This window comes from Tasmannia lanceolata, unplaced genomic scaffold, assembly GCF_043159265.1.
Source record: "Tasmannia lanceolata isolate RefF3 unplaced genomic scaffold, GAP_Taslan_0.1 ptg000007l, whole genome shotgun sequence".
In the NCBI taxonomy this organism is placed as follows: domain Eukaryota; kingdom Viridiplantae; phylum Streptophyta; class Magnoliopsida; order Canellales; family Winteraceae; genus Tasmannia; species Tasmannia lanceolata.
This window is the reverse complement of record NW_027518684.1, coordinates 19,234,069-19,252,847: the sequence shown is the minus strand read 5'-3', so window position 1 is coordinate 19,252,847 and position 18,779 is coordinate 19,234,069. Positions and strand designations below refer to the sequence as shown.

Here is an 18,779-nt window from a genome sequence, read left to right as displayed (position 1 = left end):
ATTTATCCACGTACAGATCTTTGAAAGATGGAAATTTTAAAGTTTTACCATGTACAGAAGAACCTTGAACGAAAATTTTTTTATGCCACTTAGTCTTTTCTGTTTGCACAATCTTGTATTTTTCTCGCTCTGATTCCAGCCAAGTTTGAAGGTAGAACGCTCTGCTGCCCTTTCATTATCCTTGGATTAAGGCCCTGTTTGCTTTGGATTTTGATACTCGATTGTGAGTCAAAACCGATTATTGGACTCAAAATTGAGGCCCGGTTTGTTGGGATTTTGAGAACCAATTGTGAGTCCAAAACTGACTGTTGGACTCAAATTTAAGGCCCTGTTTGTTTTGGATTCTGAGAACCAATTGTGAATTCAAAACTGATTATTGGACTCAAATTTAATTTGATCTATCAAGCATCATTTAGAGTTCTTGTAAGAAAAGCTAAACAGGGTCACTTCTCGATGGTTTAAATGATCAACTGTCTTTTACGCTTGCATGTCGGACCCAAAATTTTTAATCGGATCGGGTTCCGATTGATTCCAATTCATTTTGGTAAGTGTTACATTCACACCCTTTTCTTACCTGGGCCAACCTTCTAGTGTTTTTATGATTACTGTTTTTACACAACAAGGGGCCGATTATATCATTTCCCTTCATTGTTTAGCAAAATCTCAACCTGACCCACCCAAGTAGCAACCCGATTAGGGAAATGATATATGGGTTTGAGTTTTTCTTCCCTGTGCCACCCACTGTAGTGTAAAAGAGTACTCTCATAAATACACAAAAGGGGGTTGGCTCAGGGAAGAAAAGGGGGAAGAATATATCACTTCCCTCTATTTGAAACAGTGTCCATTGAAGGCCACCCGTTTTCACAGTTCTAAGGTTCACAAATTGGTGGCCTGAGATGGACAATGTTTAAGAACAAAGAAAATCCTTAAGGCCCTGCTTGGATTGCAAGAAAGCCATTTTTTACGGAAAAGTTTTTCTTGGGAATTTTTTTGTTTCCACGATTTAGTGGGAAATGGTATGATTTTGGTTAATTTAGAAGGATAACATAATAAGTTGAATGTCACTCTGAATAATATATGAATAGGGATGGTTCAAATTATCTGTTTTCGTGTGTGAAAAAAAAAAAAAGTAGGAAATTTAAAAAATATTTTTCCTTTCCAAACTTTTTCCAAAAAATCTTGGAATCCAAACAGGGCCTAGTTGTTTAGCAAATTGGCATTCATTTTCGCCTTTCGTGATCGACCAGGTGAGTTTTTAAGCTAAACTATCAAACAATAACAAGGTGAAAATATCCATGATCACACCACTCGTGCTGCTAAATAAACAAGTTTAATCTTTCATTTTACCACACATGATTAGTAATAGTAAGTTACGATAATAATAATAATCCTACGGAGTCCATTATTCCACAAATCATAGTGTTTTTCTTCTTAATCATGTTTGCTTACTTGTCATGGTGCAGATTGGGCTGGATTGGTTGCACACGAAAGGTGAGAGGCATCTGAGCTGAGTAATCCCTTCCTATTCGATGATGCCCATTCTCCATCTCTCTCGTGCTTTCATCCATAGATAATTGCTGATGCTGCTGTAAAATCCCGAAAAGAAAAAAGAATTCTTAGGAAAGTAAAAACCAATTTTAAGATATTTGTTATGTGCTTATCTGGCCCCACTTGGCTGAAATAAATCAGTTGAGATATTTCTTATTTTTAAATTTGATTTCCAGTTGTTTAGTTTGGTTAGGTGTCTTCCAATAAGAATTATCTAGATTAGTGGTGACTTTTTATAAATAACTTGTACGCAGTCTTCTTGAAAGTAATGAAGAAACTTGTTTGAGAAAGTGTGTTTGGTGCATAGAGGTGGACGACCCTTCCCTCGAAGCGGGTCAAGAGGCTAATCTTCCCTCTAAGAAGATCAAATCCGTTACGAACCGATTTAGGTTCGTAACAGATAGGCTGGAGAGGGAGAAACTGTTCCACGCGAAAGCAAAGATCCTGCATCGAAAAAGTAAATGGATGTGGATGGGCTTATAAGCATTTGGGCACCCTCTCCTTAAGGGCTAAGCTTTTGAGGGAGAGTTCTACCCTGGTCCAACAGGTGGTATCAGAGCCGGAGCGTGGTAACTCATGTGTGCCCTCGAGGATGGGAAAAATACCTCAGGGAAGATATCGATAACCTTGGTGTACCCTCGAGGATGGAGGAAATTTCTTGGGGAAGATCTCGTAGTTCCAACGTTGCACCCGCATGTTGGGTTGAGATTGTTGGGAGTTCCACGCAAGAGCAATGAATTTGGATGGGCCTAATAAGGACTTGGGCACCCTCACCACAAAGGGCTAGCTTTTATGGGTGAGTTCTAACCGGGTCTCAACAGAAACTTGAGAGGATTGGAGTGAGGGGAGCATGAAAAGCTAATAAAAACCAGGAAAATAAAAAAACCAATTTTAAGTAAGTAATTTTTTCGAACTTCTTTTTTTGAAAAGAAGCGCAAAAAAGGCCCAGAAAGAAACACAACAACACACTCCCCACAAAGAGTTCTCATCAAGCTCCAAAATAGCTCCGCCAAAACCCAGCTTACCTATTAAAAAAAAATCACTACTTTTTAGGAATTGGTGATGCTCTCTCCACTCCCACATAAATCAAGTCTCTCACTCTCCTTACTCATCCTTCCCTCTCACACACTTGGGCTCATGATTATTCCATGAAATAATTTTTCATGGTTGCCAAACATGGCCTAAAATTCTTATCCTAAATCCATACAGGCATACAATCTACATTTTCATGTTTTCTTCTTTAGAATTCTAGTTTGGTTGGCATACCAGAATATAATTCAAGCGCCTGTTCTCGTCTTCCATCGCTCTTTCCTGTGTGATTTTTCACCCCCCAAAACAAAACAAAACAAAACAAGGTTAAGCAAAATAGCAATTTATCTTCGAGGACATGCAAAAGACATTTGTAGCCCTCTTAAGTGGGCCCACTTACATGATGATAGTCTGATAGAGTGCCATTTGTAGGCCCCACCAAAAAAATCAATGATTCAAAGACTTGATAAGGAAACTCCTCACTTTCTTTTCTACTTTTTTATTGGTTGTTGATAGCATTTAAGGAAGGGATCTTTTTGGCAAAAATGCCCTTCAAATAACACTAAAAACAGTACATTTTGCTTATGAAAATTACAATAGTTTTTAAACAGAAAATTATGAGTTTAGAAGGGTAAAGTAGGGGAAGAGTGCCATTATCAAAACAAGGGGTGCAGATATCATCTTCCCCTTGTTTTTTGTTTTTGGTTTAAGCCATCTATTTCATATGGCTGGCATTGTCTGAAGGAAGATGGTTAAAAGAATTGAACTAAACATGCAAACTAAAATGGGGTGAAGAGCCTCTTATTGGATGGTTAGGATTGTCTGTTTCGCTCGATTTTCGGATTAAATGGCTAATTAATGGTGGGTCCCATGAAATAAACCGTTCAGATTATGCCAATTTAATGTGGGTGGGCCAAGCGATGAGGCCCTCAATAAGAAAAGTATAAGTTCTTTAATCTATACTTACATTCTCCTTAAGCATCTTTAAGAAATCCATCTGTCACAGAAAAAAAGAAGAAGAGGGAATTATAGCTTAATAATCTCTTTTTAAGAAGAAAAGAAAAGGATAATGAGGGGCAAATTAGGCATTTCATCAAAACTTACCTGCTTGGCCCGAACCCCGGTGAGACCATTTTGTAGTGCATCCTCGATCGACATAAGCTCCTTTGGATGAAGTGAGGTGATATCCTCACCCTTCAAGTGTCTGCAAGCAGATAGACGGATGCGATCGCATGGATAATAAATAACTCCTATTCCAGTTTTTTATTGTAATTTCCTATGTTCCCATAAGCATTTATTGCAAAATTGCATATGTTCCCATCAAAATTGCAAAATTACCTCCTAAGGGGGTCCAGTTTTGAATTGTAATTTCCTATGTGAAATATTCGCCCGCCACCCCCATTTTTACTTGGGACAGCCCCTTCTAGTGTAACAGAGTGGTCATAAAATCATAAATATTAAATACACCCGAGGGGGCAGTCCCAAGTAAAAGAAAAAAGGGGGAATATATAACTTCCCTCATTTCAGTAGGGAAATGAACTTAGCACTCCCTTGGATTTATATTGACAGCCCTCTCTTTAACTAAACTTTTATGTGAGTGCCTGCCACTAGCTTGTTAGGAATTGTAAGTTTGTAAACCAACAAGAGAGAAGTCTTAAAATTTAGAGATTTCTGCCAATAGCAAAACTAGGGAAGTGATATAATCACCCCTCTTTTCTACTTGGGACAGCCCCTCTAGTGTAAAAGAGAGGTCATAACTCATAAGTGTTTATACTCATTATTCCCTAAATGGCCTAAACTTTGTTACTCTATAGTTCAAATTTGTAACTTCTTTCATCTATCTTTTATTCCCGAAATTACCTCAAAATTTTAACTGTAGTTCAAATTTGTAACTTCTTTCATCTATTTTTTTTTTTTATGAATACTACTGAGTGAAAAAAAGTCTACCTGAGCTTGATCTGCATGTTGTCATTCTCTTTCTTGATCCTATCCACTTCGTTACTCAGATGCTAAAATTAAGAATGTGAAATCATTTGTCATTTGCTAACATAAAAATATCAAGAAAGAAAGATATTGTGATTAGACTTATTAATTCAAGCAGAAATGTAAGAGAAAATGATAATTTCAGCTGCCAAAAGCTTAAATCTCACAAGTTTTTTTTTTTTGATCCCATAGGGTATCCCCACCTCACTTCGTGGGGCGGGACTAGTCCCTAGGGATGCACGCAGGCACCCGGTAGACCACGCGCATCAGTTGAACAAGGGGGGATTCGAACGCTCGTCACTGGGGAGCATACCCATGACTTTACGCCAAAGAGCCACACCCTCCCGAGTTTTAAATCTCACAAGTTGTGGGCAAAATAAATGACCGCGTCGCCCAAAAATCAAGCAAATTAACCTGTTTCTACCATATGACACGCCTGTTTTTTTTTTCGCCCATACTAATGATGATATTATTTATATTTATATTTATATTAACGTCGAAAATTATATTAATATTAATAAAACATGTGTTAAGATTTAAGACTGATTTTTTGGGGTGAAAAATAGAGCTAGCAAGAGCTTTAAAAGGAATACTACTATGGAGAGCAGCGATGTTAGCCACTGTGTACGTGGTTGATTTTTGGAAGGAGAGAAATGGCAGGCGATTCAAGAATCAACCCAAAATCGCTCTTTCCACATTCACAGGGATTACATCAGTTGTAATATCTTGGGTAAGGGTGTTCTCTTTTTTCAAATAGTACTCGATTTCTCATCTAAACAGATGCTGGAAGGAGATTTGTCATGGGTTTTAGCTACACTAACAGGGCAGAGTTGATTACTCCCTCTTAGATGGCTAATGACCCTAGGCAGCTCAAGTTAAATTTTGATGGTTGTAGCTTAGGAAATCAGGGCCAACTGGATTAGGAGGATTGCTTAGAGATGAAGAGGGAGTTAGCACATACCTGATGCTTAGCATCCCACAGCTTCTTACCAGAAGTCTTCTGGTATCCATCCAACAGCTTCACCAACCTATTTTTTCGTTTCAACAAAACAAAACAAACCTCAAAATCATTTTCCACATATCAACCATAATATAAAATCCATCAAAAACTATATGTACAATAAAACCAATTTAAAACCTCAAACTATGTTTTGACTGCACCAAAAACATTTCCTGCCGGAAAATGTTTCCCTTCTACGATTTAAAGATAAATGATATGGTTAATGTTATGTTGAGATTTTATGTGTAAGCGGCGGGTATTTTTTAAGGAAAAAAGGTACTGTACGGCTTACACCATAGGATGATCCAAACCGTCCATTTGATGGGACACAGGCCCGAAAATCATTTTTTACGGGATGATCTCAACCGTTAGTTCGATAGAGGTTTCCATAATAGATCGTAGGGCTAGGATCATCCTGTGGAAATGATTGTTTGGGTACAACCTATCTACGTTGTGACTCATTAAATGGACGGTTTGGATAATCATAGAATAATCCAAACCCTAATATCAAATATTGCTGTATGTCTTACACCATAGAATGATCCAAACCGTCCATTTGATGGGCCACCACTTAAATAGTTTCTGTCCAAAAAATTATTTTCATAGGATGACCAGAACCCTCTGATCTATAGATGTTTCCATAATATGCAGTTCTTCTATAGATCGTAGGGCTAGGATCATCGTATGGAAGTGATTTTTTGAGCACACCCTATTTACCTTGTGGCCCCTCAAATGGACGGTTTAGATCATCCTATGATGTGATCCGTACAATACTTTTTGAAAAATAGTCAACAAAATACAGGCTTACACCATATAGAAACTCGATTGTGTTCATCAAAACAAAATCTGAAGCAGCCTGGTCCATATTGAAAGGAAGAAAAAAAGAAATTTTGGAAAAGTTTTTCCTTTCCAAACTTTCCCAGAAATTAAATTCCTGCAAACCAAACAATGGAAAAAAAAAAAAACTTACGTTGTAGAAGAACTACAAAACTCAGACATTTTTCCAGCACTGGAAAAAATGACCAAAGAGACCTGAGCATCACACAAAACACTAATCTCCTTTGCTTTCTTCACGATCCCTCCTTTCCTTTTGGAGTAAGTCACTTGCCGATTTGTGGAGTTTTCAATCCTCTTTATTTCAATCTTTCCACGCCCCATTTTTCAACCTCTAAGAAAGAGATCAAACAGAGAAATAAAATACACAGAGAGGATGAAGATGAGAATGGGTTTTTGTAGAGAAGAAACAAGTGGGTATTGCTTTGTTGGGTATGTGAAGAGAGAGCTTTCGAGTGTGTTCAGAAAGGAATGCATGGATTTGGGATGGTGAGTACTTTGAGTTTGACAACGCATTAAACTTATCCTGGATTAGGTTTATTACCTGTTTTATTCATATTCTTACATCTGAATAACCGATGGTTATGTAAAATAAAGGTACTACCAACCTTCTTGAATATTATTATTCCCCATCCTAGCCGTCCGTCTTTTTGATCGGTGTGAATTTATTGCCGTTGGATTTGAGTACTTGTAACTTTGTTTAATGAATCATCCATTTTGCTAGGAAATTGGACCACCCTAGGTCATTGATCTTTTAAGCCTAGTTTAGGGTTTTATCAAGAAAATCTAAACCGTTGATTTTTGTAGTTTTTTGTCTTATGCGTGAGATGTCCGATTGCATGTCATGCGGGTGGTGGTCTCCTGATTTTCTACAAGATCAACGGTCTCGATTGCACATTAATTACCCAAAGAGGATCCAAAACTTGCCTATTAGCATTTTATGTTATTGTTGCTCTTGACAGTAACCTTCTGCCTAGTTGTTAAGGTAGTTCTGGTCACCAAAGGTTTTGTGGGGCTGTTGAATTGATGGTCCTACTCATTGTGTAAATGTGCCATGTTTAGTTGTTAGGGGCGATAAATTGTGGTGTAGATTTCATCTTGGCTGAGATCTTGGATAGATCAATCATCCGATCTAATCTGCTGAACGGTGATGATCAACTCTAAGATCCCATATGGGGACATTCATGTACATGCAATTGAGGTCGTTGATCTTGTAGAATATGATGAGGAAACTCAAAGATGCAGCTTTTGTTGGGGGAACCCTAATAGAGTAGAAGAGACTTGATGGATCAAGGGTCTGCATCATCCGATCAAGGTGTTCCTAACTGCTTTATTGGATGATCCTATACCCTGGATCTAAGCCATTGATTTTGTTGGGGTCCTTTATCTAAACATGGGATGTGAATTTAGGAAGAGAGCAAGATAATGTGGCTCACTTGATGATATTTCACAAAATCAACGGTCTGGATTTCACATATCTACCACTATGTAGGACCCAAAAAAATGTCTTTTAAAAGAGGAATGCTAGACTCACAGGAGGGCTTGGAAAAAAACAGGGAAAGGCCTCATTGGTCCTAAAAGAGACTTTCTTCATAGTTGTTCTCCGTTGCTAATTAGGAAGACTCGGTACACGTCTTCTTAAGCATATATCGTGGTTAATTAAATGTAATTAAGAGGACATAGGGATAAATGACAACCAATTCATGGCTCTGAGCCCTTGAAATGGATGGTTAGAAAAATAAGAAAACAGCGGTTTAGATTCATCAAGAAAATCGCTACAAATTATAGGGTTAGGAGTTAGGATATTCCGATGGGGAAAACTTTCTACTTAATTTGGCACATGAATTTACAGAGATCTAATAATATTTTTTACGTGAATGGAAAAATAAACAGAATTATATTTAATTTTTTTATTTTTTATTTTGGAGAGAGAGAGATGACCAATTCCAGAAATAAAAGTGGTGAATTTTTCAGTTCACTTTGATATTCCCACACGCTTGTCTAACAATTTCACTCCTCATTTCGTTTTACATTTTTCTATCCTGTTTGGATTGCAGGAAAAATATTTCTTTTGGAAAATATTTTCTCGGGAATATTTTTATTTTCACGATTTAGACGGAAATTATAGCTTATTTAGAGGGATATCAATGTAAATCGAAGGTCACTCTAAATAAAACTTGATCCACTGTATTTCAATTTATATTTTTTTTTCTTGTTTAAGCAAGCTTGGGAAACGTGGGAAATTCTGGTAAGTTCTATTCCCAACTAGACCTGGCAAACGGGCGGGCCGGGCTAGGTTTCACCCGGCCCGTACGGGTCCCGGTCAAAATGACCCAGAAAATTTTACGGGTCACTAAGCTTGGACCCGCACCCGGCCCGTACGGGCTGGATTGACCCGCGGGTCACCCGGATTTTTGACATATTTTTTAAGATTTTTTTGTTTGTATAGGGATTTGCTAGCCACCTTCGCCAACCGATGGTTAGCCCTTCGCCAACCGATGGTTAGCCCATCGGTTAGCCCATTTATGTTTGTTGACTTTTGGAGACATGCATTTGTCTTATTCTTGACTTGGTGCAAACTGCAAAGATTGGCAGAACCGCAGAAGTACGATTTGTGCAAAGGTGGTTAGCAGTAAATAATAATCATACTAAGTTTTAAATGAAAAATTATGGAAAAATGGAAGCAAAGAAGAAATATTATGAGAAAAAATATAACAAAATATGTCAATTACTGAAAAAACTACAAAGAAAATTATGACAATTATGGACAAAAAAAAGGCCAAATTAAAACTTTTGCACTACTATACGGGCACCCGCGGGTCCACCCGGCCCAGCCCAGTTTTGACGGGCCGGGTGGACCCGTGGGTCAATTTCAAATGGGTCACTGATTGGTGACCAGGACCCGTAATTGACGGGCGGGCCGGGTGGACCAGCGGGTCCGGGTCACTTTTTGTCAGGTCTATTCCCAACTCTTGAAAAAATTCTGGAAAAGTTCTTTTTTATCAAAAGATATAGCAGAAATTTTTTCTTATAGGAAAAAGGAGGAGCTTTCCCTTTCCTTTCCCACCAAATTGGTGGGACATGATTTTTGTGTTACTGATTTTGTTAACGTCAAAAGCTAGCGTAGGTTTTCTAAGAGGGAGACATGTGGCAAGGGATAACAACGTAATTATCTCCCATAAGGAAGTTTCGAGGTTACTTCCTCACTCATTCACAGTTTGACACCTGTATAAGGGTACTTGAGTAATCTCTTACCCAACAATCTACTATAAATAGCCATTTGAGGCTCAAAGGTAAGGGTCTGGATCCCAAAATTTACTATTTATAGCTTTGGTTTCTTTATCTCTTGCAGCCAATGACTTAAGCATCGGAGGGCTTCCCCGGAACACCGACTCCGGGTAGGTTGTCTGACCGCTTGCTACCGTGAGCATGCCTACATCAGCTCTTCTGATGCCACATCAGCAGACATCCAAATGTTGGCCGCAACCGTGACATTCAAATCTAGGGTCCCACACGGATATGTATCTGTAATTAGGACCGTTGATCTTGTGCGACATCATGAAGTTTGGTCCATTCCCAACAGACATCCCACTTGTAACATGACGAAACCGTGTAGGCTCTATTTGTTTTGGATTTTGAGAATCGATTTTTTAAGTTCAAAATTGATTATTGTACTAATCAGGCCTTGTTCGATTAGGATTATTAAAAATGAGTGCCAAACCTATTATTAGACTCAAAATTACGTCTAAATTTGAGTCCAATAATCGGCTTAGCACTCACAATCTGTTGTCATAATCTTAAACGAATGGGGCTTAATTTTGAGTCTGATAATCGGTTTGGGGCTCCCAATCGGTTGTCACAATCTTAAACGAACTTGGCCGTAAAGAAAGGGATTCTTTTTGTACCCCCAATACATCTTGCATGCATCTAGTATCATAAATGCAAAATTATGTCCATTCAAATCCAATTTGAATCAATCTCAATTGATCTACTGCCCATAGGAGAAGTAAAAGGTAGGGATGACAAGGTGTATCACTCAATCTTTGATATGGACAAGAAAAAGAGGAAACAAGCCATATGTCATTCCCCCACGAAAATGAATGAAGAAGAATTGGTTTGGGTATTCGAGATTAAAAAATACCGATCCGGTTGGATCCATTGGAATTTTGAGTCTGATAATCGGTTTAGGGCTCCCAATCAGTTCTCACAATCTTAAACGAACTTGGCCTTAAACCTATTGTTGATGGCTTTCCAGGATAGTTATCTCCGTTAAGAATAGCTCCATCATGGCAATTGTTTCCTAATTGTATTGTGGGAAGAACTTGGCCTTAAACTTATTGTCGATGGCTTTCCAGGATAGTTATCTCGTTAAGAATAGCCCCATCATGGCAATTGTTTCCTAAATGTATTGTGGGAAGTGGCTGCTTTGAAGTTTAAAAGAGATATATATAATTTACAAAATCTTCATATCACAAAATGGGCGTTTGGTCTAGTGGTATGATTCTTGCTTTGGGTGCAAGAGGTCGCGAGTTCGATTCTCGCAACGCCCCTCTTTCCCGGTTCGAGATTAATTTAACTCAACTGGGAAAGTTTTGCTTTGGCTTTCTATGATTTTCTAGTCTTTTATCTCCATATTTGCTCCCTTTTCTTCCAGGGGCCACCACTTGATTTTCTAGTTTTTTATCCCCATATTGGCCCTCTTTAGTGTATTTATAACTCCTCTATTGAGTTTTAATTAGGGGTGCAAAGGTTCAACTCGAACCCGACGGGGTATCGGGCAACCCGACCATTGTCTGCTAAGTTTTTTTTTTTTTTTTTTTTTTTCAAAATTTGGTAATATTTACGATTTTAGACTTTTGGTCTTTTACTTTTAGACTTTTAATAGTTAAGACTTCGTGCATTATATATTTTTACCCTCAGACTAATCTGTGTATTATTTCTAAAATTTTAAATTACAGAATGTGATTGTGAGAATGCCACTTGCACTCTCGTTAGTGTTCAATCTACATTTATGCACCTACTTTATGACTTTCTATATTGGATTCATTAGTGTCTTAACTAGATACTAGTACATCACTATTTCATTGACCCTTAATTTCTGACTTTCTATATTGGATCTATTAGTGTCTTATCTAGAAACTAGTTCACTATATCATTGACCCTTCATTTCCGACTTTCTATATTGGATCCATTAGTGTCCTAATTAGATGAATTATACGACATCCGTGCATATTTTTTGAGGAAAAATACTGGCAGCAGAAGTATGAGTGGAGTTAACATATTTAGATGGTCTAAACACGATTCAATATAGAAATCGGGTCGGGTTGGGTCTGGTCGGGTCGAGGAAATTGTTCCTCAAGTTGGGTCGGGTTGAACCCCACCGGGTTGGAACTCGGGTTGTGTCAGGTTGAGGCCAACCCGACCCAACCCCGACCTGAGTTGCACCCCTAGTTTTCCATTTTTTATGGCGACATGATCCACATGTATGGTTGGAATTCACCCGATGTCGACCACAATTGAGTAGTTAACACCATACGATCAAATCAACAGACAAACAATTTTATCATGTATTACTGGTGGCCCACCTAATCAACAGCTTCAAGAAGTGCCACGTGTAGACATACCCAATAATAATTACAATAATAATAATAATAATAATAATAATAATAATAATAGCAATAGCAATAGCAATAGCAATTGTTAAAGTATAAAAGATAAATAACTCCTTTCTCCACTAACTTACGCTTTTGGAGAAGTTGGTAAGTTAACATAGTATCAGAGCCAAAGGTCTCGAGTTCAAACCTCCCGGATAGGAAAAATCCACATGCGATGGTCGGCCCAAAGTGGGACCACGTGTGCCACGTGTTTGCCAAGTGGGCCACACGTGCGGGAGAATGTTAAAGTATAAAAGATAAATAACGCCTTTCTCCGCTAGCTTAAGCTTTTGGAGAAGTTGGTAAGTTAACAGCAATAATAATAATAATAATAATAAGAGGGAGAAACCAAAGAGGACCAAAGAAGAGTGAGAAAAGGCTGAGAACTGGGGAAAATAAAAACTCTACTAAAAATTTGGTTTTATTTTTCCCATGTTTTTTTAGTATTTTCTCAACCTCTCCTCACTCATGCCCTTTAAGTCTCTCCTTCTCCCCGCTCCTCACCCCTCCCTCACCACATTATAAACTAATATTCCATGGAAAAAAATTTCTTGGTTGCCAAAAATGGCCTTCATCTTCTTCTATTTTTGGAGCCATGTAAAACATGAGGCAATCCATATCTGTAATTTTGTACTCCACAACCATAGGCAAATTAAGCAATGACATCGTGTTAGGCATAAAAATTGGGCATGGTCCTAGGCTGTTAATTTGCCATGGTTGAGAAGTTAGGCCCAAATGGGCCAGATTTAAAAGGCCACATGCAACTCAGCTCACTGATTTTCATACGTCATTCAAATTTTTAGTCTCATTGGTGGAAAAGCCCTTGCTTCATTCATTACACAAAGTGGGCTTTAATTGGATTGCGTGATACTATTGGGCTGGGCCTTATTCCAATCTGATTTGGGCTTAACTTGGTTAAAAAGCTCAAGTAAGGTTTGGGCATTTCTCCGTTTTCAGATAGTGTCCGCATATAAATGCAAGTAAAAAAAATATAAATGCAGTGGGGCCTATATTATTAGATGATCAAAACCGTTCATTTGTAGGGTCCGACTTAGATAAGTAGTGCACCGAAAAGTATCTCCAAAGGATAATCCTAATCATCCGATCTGAAGAGCTTTCTAATAGTGTCCATCCATTTCAAAGCTCAATAGATCAGAGGGTTATCATATGGAGATGATTATTAGGGCACAACCTATTTAAGCCGTGTCCCAACAAATGAGCAGTTCAGATTATCCAATAATGTAGGCCCAACTATTTTTTCCTAGCTGAAGATAGTAACCACCCTGGTTAAAGCCAGCCCATCTGCACACACTACCATGCATGTAGCATGTGGTCATGATCAAAATCAATGGCCAATATAGGTGTAAATTGGCCGGACTCAGTCATGGGCTTCGGCAGAAAAATGTATAGCCCAAGTCTTGATTATCCAATTATGAGGTAAAATTTGGGATCCCTAGTAGCCAAGTAGGGCCCGATACAGACGGGCCTACTAGGCATTGCCCCAATACAAGGAATGATCTAAAATATACAAAGAGTAATCAGGGGATCTCAACCGTCCAAAAATGGTTTTAGAACCATTATCACCACCACATATCGGTTTTTTAGAAGAGTTTTTAACCATTGATTTAAGCTTTATAGATTTCTATAAGCAAGACCCTTTGGGCATTTATTTTTGCAGAATGCAAAAAAAAAAGAAAAAGAAAAGAAATAGGTGGGCCCCATATCATGGAATGCCAAGGCGATTGAGGGCATCAGCGGCCTCCACCTGTCTCTCAGACATGTTGCCACCGGAGAGTGTGGGCCCCTCTGTGGCCCCACCATCCCTACCCATCTGGATGGGTTCCACGTGTCCCTGGGTCCCATATCCCTGCCGTTTGTAATCCTCCAAATCCGAGTACCTTACATACGGACTGCTTTGTAAGGGCAGTTCCTCCAGCTGCCCGTTGCCCGTCGCCGGTAACTTTTCGCCCGCCGGCGACTGTTCACCGGTCTCCGGCTTTCTCATCATCTGCTCGCTTCCACTTTTCGACATCTCTATAATTTTGTTTCGCGTTTGTTTTTCACACAATCTGAGTCTGATTTTATGACATTCTTCCTCCAATGAGATGTTGCCACGTTTACGTAAGAATAGGTTCGAATACACGTGGCAAGGAGTTTGGGGGGTTTTGGGACCCGCTTTAACCGAGTCAACCCAGGTTTTTGTGGGTCGTGTAAACCACAGAATAGATAAAAGGGAAATGATGTCAGCACAACCTTGTTTTAATAATTGCACAAACTTAGCTTGTCTTTTTATATACCGGCTAACTCTGACAACCCTTTACGGCTCTTTAAATAATAGAAAACAAGAAGGTTAGTGCAAATATCAAAACATGGGCATCTCGCACTAGCACGAGATCAACGGTCAAGATCATCAGAATCTTGATCGACGGTCAGATTGGAAGATATCATACAGAGTCCAAATCAACGACCCAAGTTGAATACTACAAATCAAGACTTTTAGGTTTAATAGGATTTTTTTAATTTTTGTTACTAGAGTTGGACGTCCAATGTGGAAAGTTTTTAGGAGTTTTTTCTAGAAAGTTTAGAGTTAGAGGATTTTTAGGCCTCTAGTTTATCTTTTAGATTTCTTAGAATATTTAGGAGATTTAGCAGCACTCGTATACGTTTTTCTCATTGTCTTACTTGTTTAAGTTTCCTAATTTGTGTAGAAGTTGGATTTAGACGTTGAGTACGCTATTGGATATAAATATGGCGTTTTGTAATTCTTTTTATTAACTTTGGAATAAAATTTCCTTACTTGCCTCTTGTTGTTTTTTTTGGAGAACGCAACTGCTGCTCTTTTGACCCTTCATAATAGAGCCATCTGTTGCTCTTTTATTATCTCTAAAACAAGCCATCTGCTACTTGTTTTTTGCCGCCTCAATTCAACCACCTGTTGTTGAAGATTTCAAACAATGTTTGTCCACAAATCTGGCCATTTTTTCCTCCACTTTTGAATGGGTTAGGATGTATGGATCTGATTCTTTGTGGACACCCTATCTAGGTAAGGGCCTTCCAGTTGAATTCTTTGGATCACCCCAAAAATGTGGGCCCAACCTGTTTTTGCACTCGAGCGCAGGTTAGCTTATTTATGCTCGAGCATAGGAACAGTAATATATTTAAAACATTAGAAAATCTCAAAATTTGGGTACAAAATACTTATATAGAAAAAATTTACATATGTTCATACATTTGTAAATGTGGCCTTTGCTCAACAACCACTTCGTAACCTGGAAAATCTTTATGTTCAACACTCAACCAAAAAATCTATGTACATGAAAAAATCTTCTTCTCCACAGTCTAATTCACAACAAATATGTTATAACAAAACTAGAGCGGAGCATTACATTTAGCATGAATGATTATAAATAGAATTTACTTGTGAAAATGTTTAAAAGAATTACAGAAGAGACTAACGAATTTTGAGTATGTTTTGGCAGTAACTTTTAAGATTGAAAGAAAATGAGCTATGTCTACCACCCACACAGAAGATGGCCAGAAGTAAGTTTAAAATCAGATAGAGTAACTTTTAAGATTGAAAGAAAATGAGCTATGTCTACCACCCACACAGAAGATGGCTAGAAGTAAGTTTAAAATCAGATAGAGTAACTTTTAAGATTGAAAGAAAATGAGCTATGTCTACCACCCACACAGAAGATGGCCAGAAGTAAGTTTAAAATCAGATAGAATTCAATTACTGCGGTAGGCAAAGTATTTTGAGTGGTGGTGCAATATTTCATTTCATTCAACCATTCAAACCGATCCTTATATCTTTGTGGGCGACATGGTTTCCTTCATTTGCAGCCTTATCCTCGGTCTTTGTGGCAATACATGGTAACCAAAAGCTAGCACGGAGATTGTATGAACTTGCATCATATTGGGCCCGTGGCTCATGAGATCTCTTTAGGTTAGTCTTGTAGATCTATTGGAGTAGAGTTAATTAAATTTTGTTTTCCTGCAAATTTTCAATGTTGAGAGTGTTTTCCGTAAATCGAGAATTGTGTTTCTATTTTCTAACTCCATCACAGGAAAATTAAGGAGAAGTAGAAAGCTTTATACATGAAAATCATGCCAAAGCAATGTATCTTTGTTTGTTATAATTTCGAAGGAAAGATGCGTGCCATCCTAACCCCCTTACGCTATCCATAATAAAAATATAACATAAACAATATTTTGGATTTCCTAATAAGTGTCTTTTAGCTAGGAAGGAGCATAAAAGTGGCTTTCCTTTTAGCATTTTCCTTCACTACTTTCCCAATAGTGATTCCTAGGAAAAGTTTCATGCACTACTCATTCCAAACGCATGATATACATTCTAAGGGATTGGCTAGGGACCATCACATAAGGCATTTCGTGCCGACCGTCTGTTGCATGGCAGCCACCTCAGATGAATTAAATGAATAAGACAAAATCTATTGAAAAGTGAGCATATGTGAATAAGACAAAATCTGTTGAAAAGTGAGCATATGTGGCTGCTCTCCCATGCAACCGACGGTCCGCGCGAAATGCCTTATGCGATGGTCTCTAGCAAATCCCATATTCTAATTGAAATGATAATACTATTTCAAGATTGATCATAATAATATAATTAGAGGTCGATCAAGCAGGTGCGGATAGCGGAAGCTCTAAAAGAATTTGATGAGGGGGGGATAGTTTTTTGCGGAAACTAATAGAAACTAATGGAAATCCTTGATAAAAGGAAGAAGGCTTTGTAAGGAAGGTTAGGGGAAGTTAATGGAGATTTTAAAATAGAATTGGGTGGTGGAAGAGGGGTCCTGTTATCAAGAAGATGGATGGGTTTTGGGTGAAAGAATGGGCTGTTATACGTGGCTGCTGAAGATGGGTTTAAATAGGTTGAAGAAAGATTGATAAGAGGTTTAGAATTAGGATGGGTTAGGTGGCAATGGGAAAGAGAAGTGTCTCGGGTGAGATTTTGGAGGCTAGAATTTAGAAAATTGTGGAGTTTGGTTTAAGGGTTGTTAAGTTGGCATTAAAACAAGGATGAAGGAGATCAGTTTGGCAATGAGTACATAGATGAATATGATGTAAATGTAATCAAGGCTTTGATACCTCTTGTTTAATAAATTCAAGAAGCAATAACGACAAGCAAAAGCACACAAAAGACAAGGGAGATGGAGAGAGATAGCTTTCTTTATGAATAATTTTATTAAAAAAAAACCAAGAACCGAACACACCACCCACTTCTCATGGGTTGTACCTTGACCTTGGTTCGTCGGTGCTTCATCTTCATCCTGAGAGCATACTGCTAATTCGTCAAACTGGTTATCTCATCACACTGAGTAAGGTAATTCACTTCGATGAGCGCTTTGGTTCCGACACATTTAGCACCCATCTGGTAGGGGAAGGCTTCTACCAGCAAGCAACCCTTTGTCATAGCAAGCCTTTAGGGCCAAATGCAAATACATCGATGTTTAGCCAACACCGCAACAGAGCATTTACAACTCCCCAATTGCCACTTCTAATTTCACACATCGGTGGGTCATCGAAACATGCCAACACATTTATTGATGGTTGTTGATCTTCCACTGTATCAAGTTTGAGCAAATCCATTGAACAATGCTTAGACAAACATAGACAGTACAAGTATTTCCAGGCCATCATACCTCTCTTGCAAAACTCAAGTAAAATAGGGGAGAGTTCAAACTTCCAAACTATCATACTTTGCCACTTTGTTTATTGAGTTTACAAAGTAACCCATGCCACCAACACGGCTCAATGATGTCTCACACACAAAATGGCCACCATGTTGATATCTTCTCCAAGGTCCTGACATTTTCTCATCATCAGAGCCCTATTACTGCACTTGATCTAAATAATTAACTTACTTTGGTTTAGGCTTAGATGGATTGGAGTATTGATTTGGTTTCCTCCAATGTTTCAATTTTGAGAGTATCTAATATAACTATTTTGTTTCTATTTTCTAACTCCATCAAAGAAAAATTAGGAAGGAGGTGAAAGTTTTATAGATGTAAATCATGTGAAACCAATGTATTATCATTTCAAAGGAAATATTCATGCCTTAATCATTCCAAACACATTGGAATTACAACGCCAAGTCGCATGCTTCTGAATTATAACATTCTTGTTTTTTTTTCATTTTTTTAGTTATTTCTTATTTTTATCTGTCTTAAACATTATTAGTTATTTCAAGTTGCATGTTTATTTTATAGAAAAACAACAGCCATATACATGAAACAAGAGCATTTAAAAGGAGGGTTAAAAAGAGAAAAAAAAAATGATCAAGACCCCTTAATCTATCCATAATAAAAAAATATAACCTATAGAATTTTTTGGGGCTTTTTTTAAGCCGTTGATTTTAGCATATCTCAATCTAATGGGTGGGATCTCCATTAAGCATGAGATTTAACAAAAGTGCATGACGCTTTCCCAGCTCAATGGTCCCGATCATCTAATTTACGTGCTATGGGTATTTTGGGCTTTTGGCTATTCGAATTTGAGAATAACTATGAAGAAAATCACTTTTATGATCAATGGTAGAAGGCAATTTTTACAAGGTGGCATTGGAAGGCATATATGTGAGATCAAGGCCGTTGATCTTGTGAGATCAAATGCCTAGGATCATTTGTTCAAGGTTTTCTTAATAGCATTTGTGCGGACTTATGATGGCTGTTTGGGATCCTGTAAATTAGCAACAAAGAAGTGGGACCAAA

General features: G+C 38.1%; 1 protein-coding gene and 1 non-coding gene across 3 annotated transcripts; one reads left to right on the top strand and one right to left on the bottom strand.

Annotated features, from left to right (window-relative positions):
• Positions 1-1,311: 1,311 nt before the first annotated feature.
• Positions 1,312-6,772, bottom strand: LOC143882211 (agamous-like MADS-box protein MADS9). Of its 2 annotated transcripts, none has more exons than XM_077385686.1 (7): positions 6,531-6,772; positions 5,522-5,588; positions 4,525-4,586; positions 3,682-3,781; positions 3,545-3,574; positions 2,815-2,859; positions 1,312-1,583 (listed from the first exon to the last, which is right to left on the bottom strand). In XM_077385686.1, exons 1-7 carry the CDS (start codon positions 6,716-6,718, stop codon positions 1,446-1,448), a joined length of 630 nt encoding a protein of 209 aa, XP_077241801.1. In that variant the 5' UTR covers positions 6,719-6,772; the 3' UTR covers positions 1,312-1,445. The 2 variants fall into 2 exon arrangements, with proteins under 2 accessions (XP_077241801.1, XP_077241800.1); XM_077385685.1 differs by having other exon boundaries at positions 1,312-1,586; positions 6,531-6,768.
• Positions 6,773-10,872: 4,100 nt separating this feature from the next.
• TRNAP-UGG (transfer RNA proline (anticodon UGG)) lies at positions 10,873-10,944 on the top strand. Its single transcript has one exon. It is a non-coding gene; the product is annotated as a tRNA-Pro (tRNA).
• Positions 10,945-18,779: the final 7,835 nt, after the last annotated feature.

Bases quoted from the DNA above. Each gene is read 5' to 3' on its own strand.
- LOC143882211 (XM_077385685.1), bottom strand. From the start codon at position 6,718: ATGGGGCGTGGAAAGATTGAAATAAAGAGGATTGAAAACTCCACAAAT. The intron at 5,589-6,530 runs GTAAGTTTTTTT...ACGAAAAAATAG, and splicing joins TTTTGTAGTTCTTCTACAAC to GTTGGTGAAGCTGTTGGATG. The intron at 3,575-3,681 runs GTAAGTTTTGAT...TTTCTGTGACAG, and splicing joins CCGGGGTTCGGGCCAAGCAG to ATGGATTTCTTAAAGATGCT.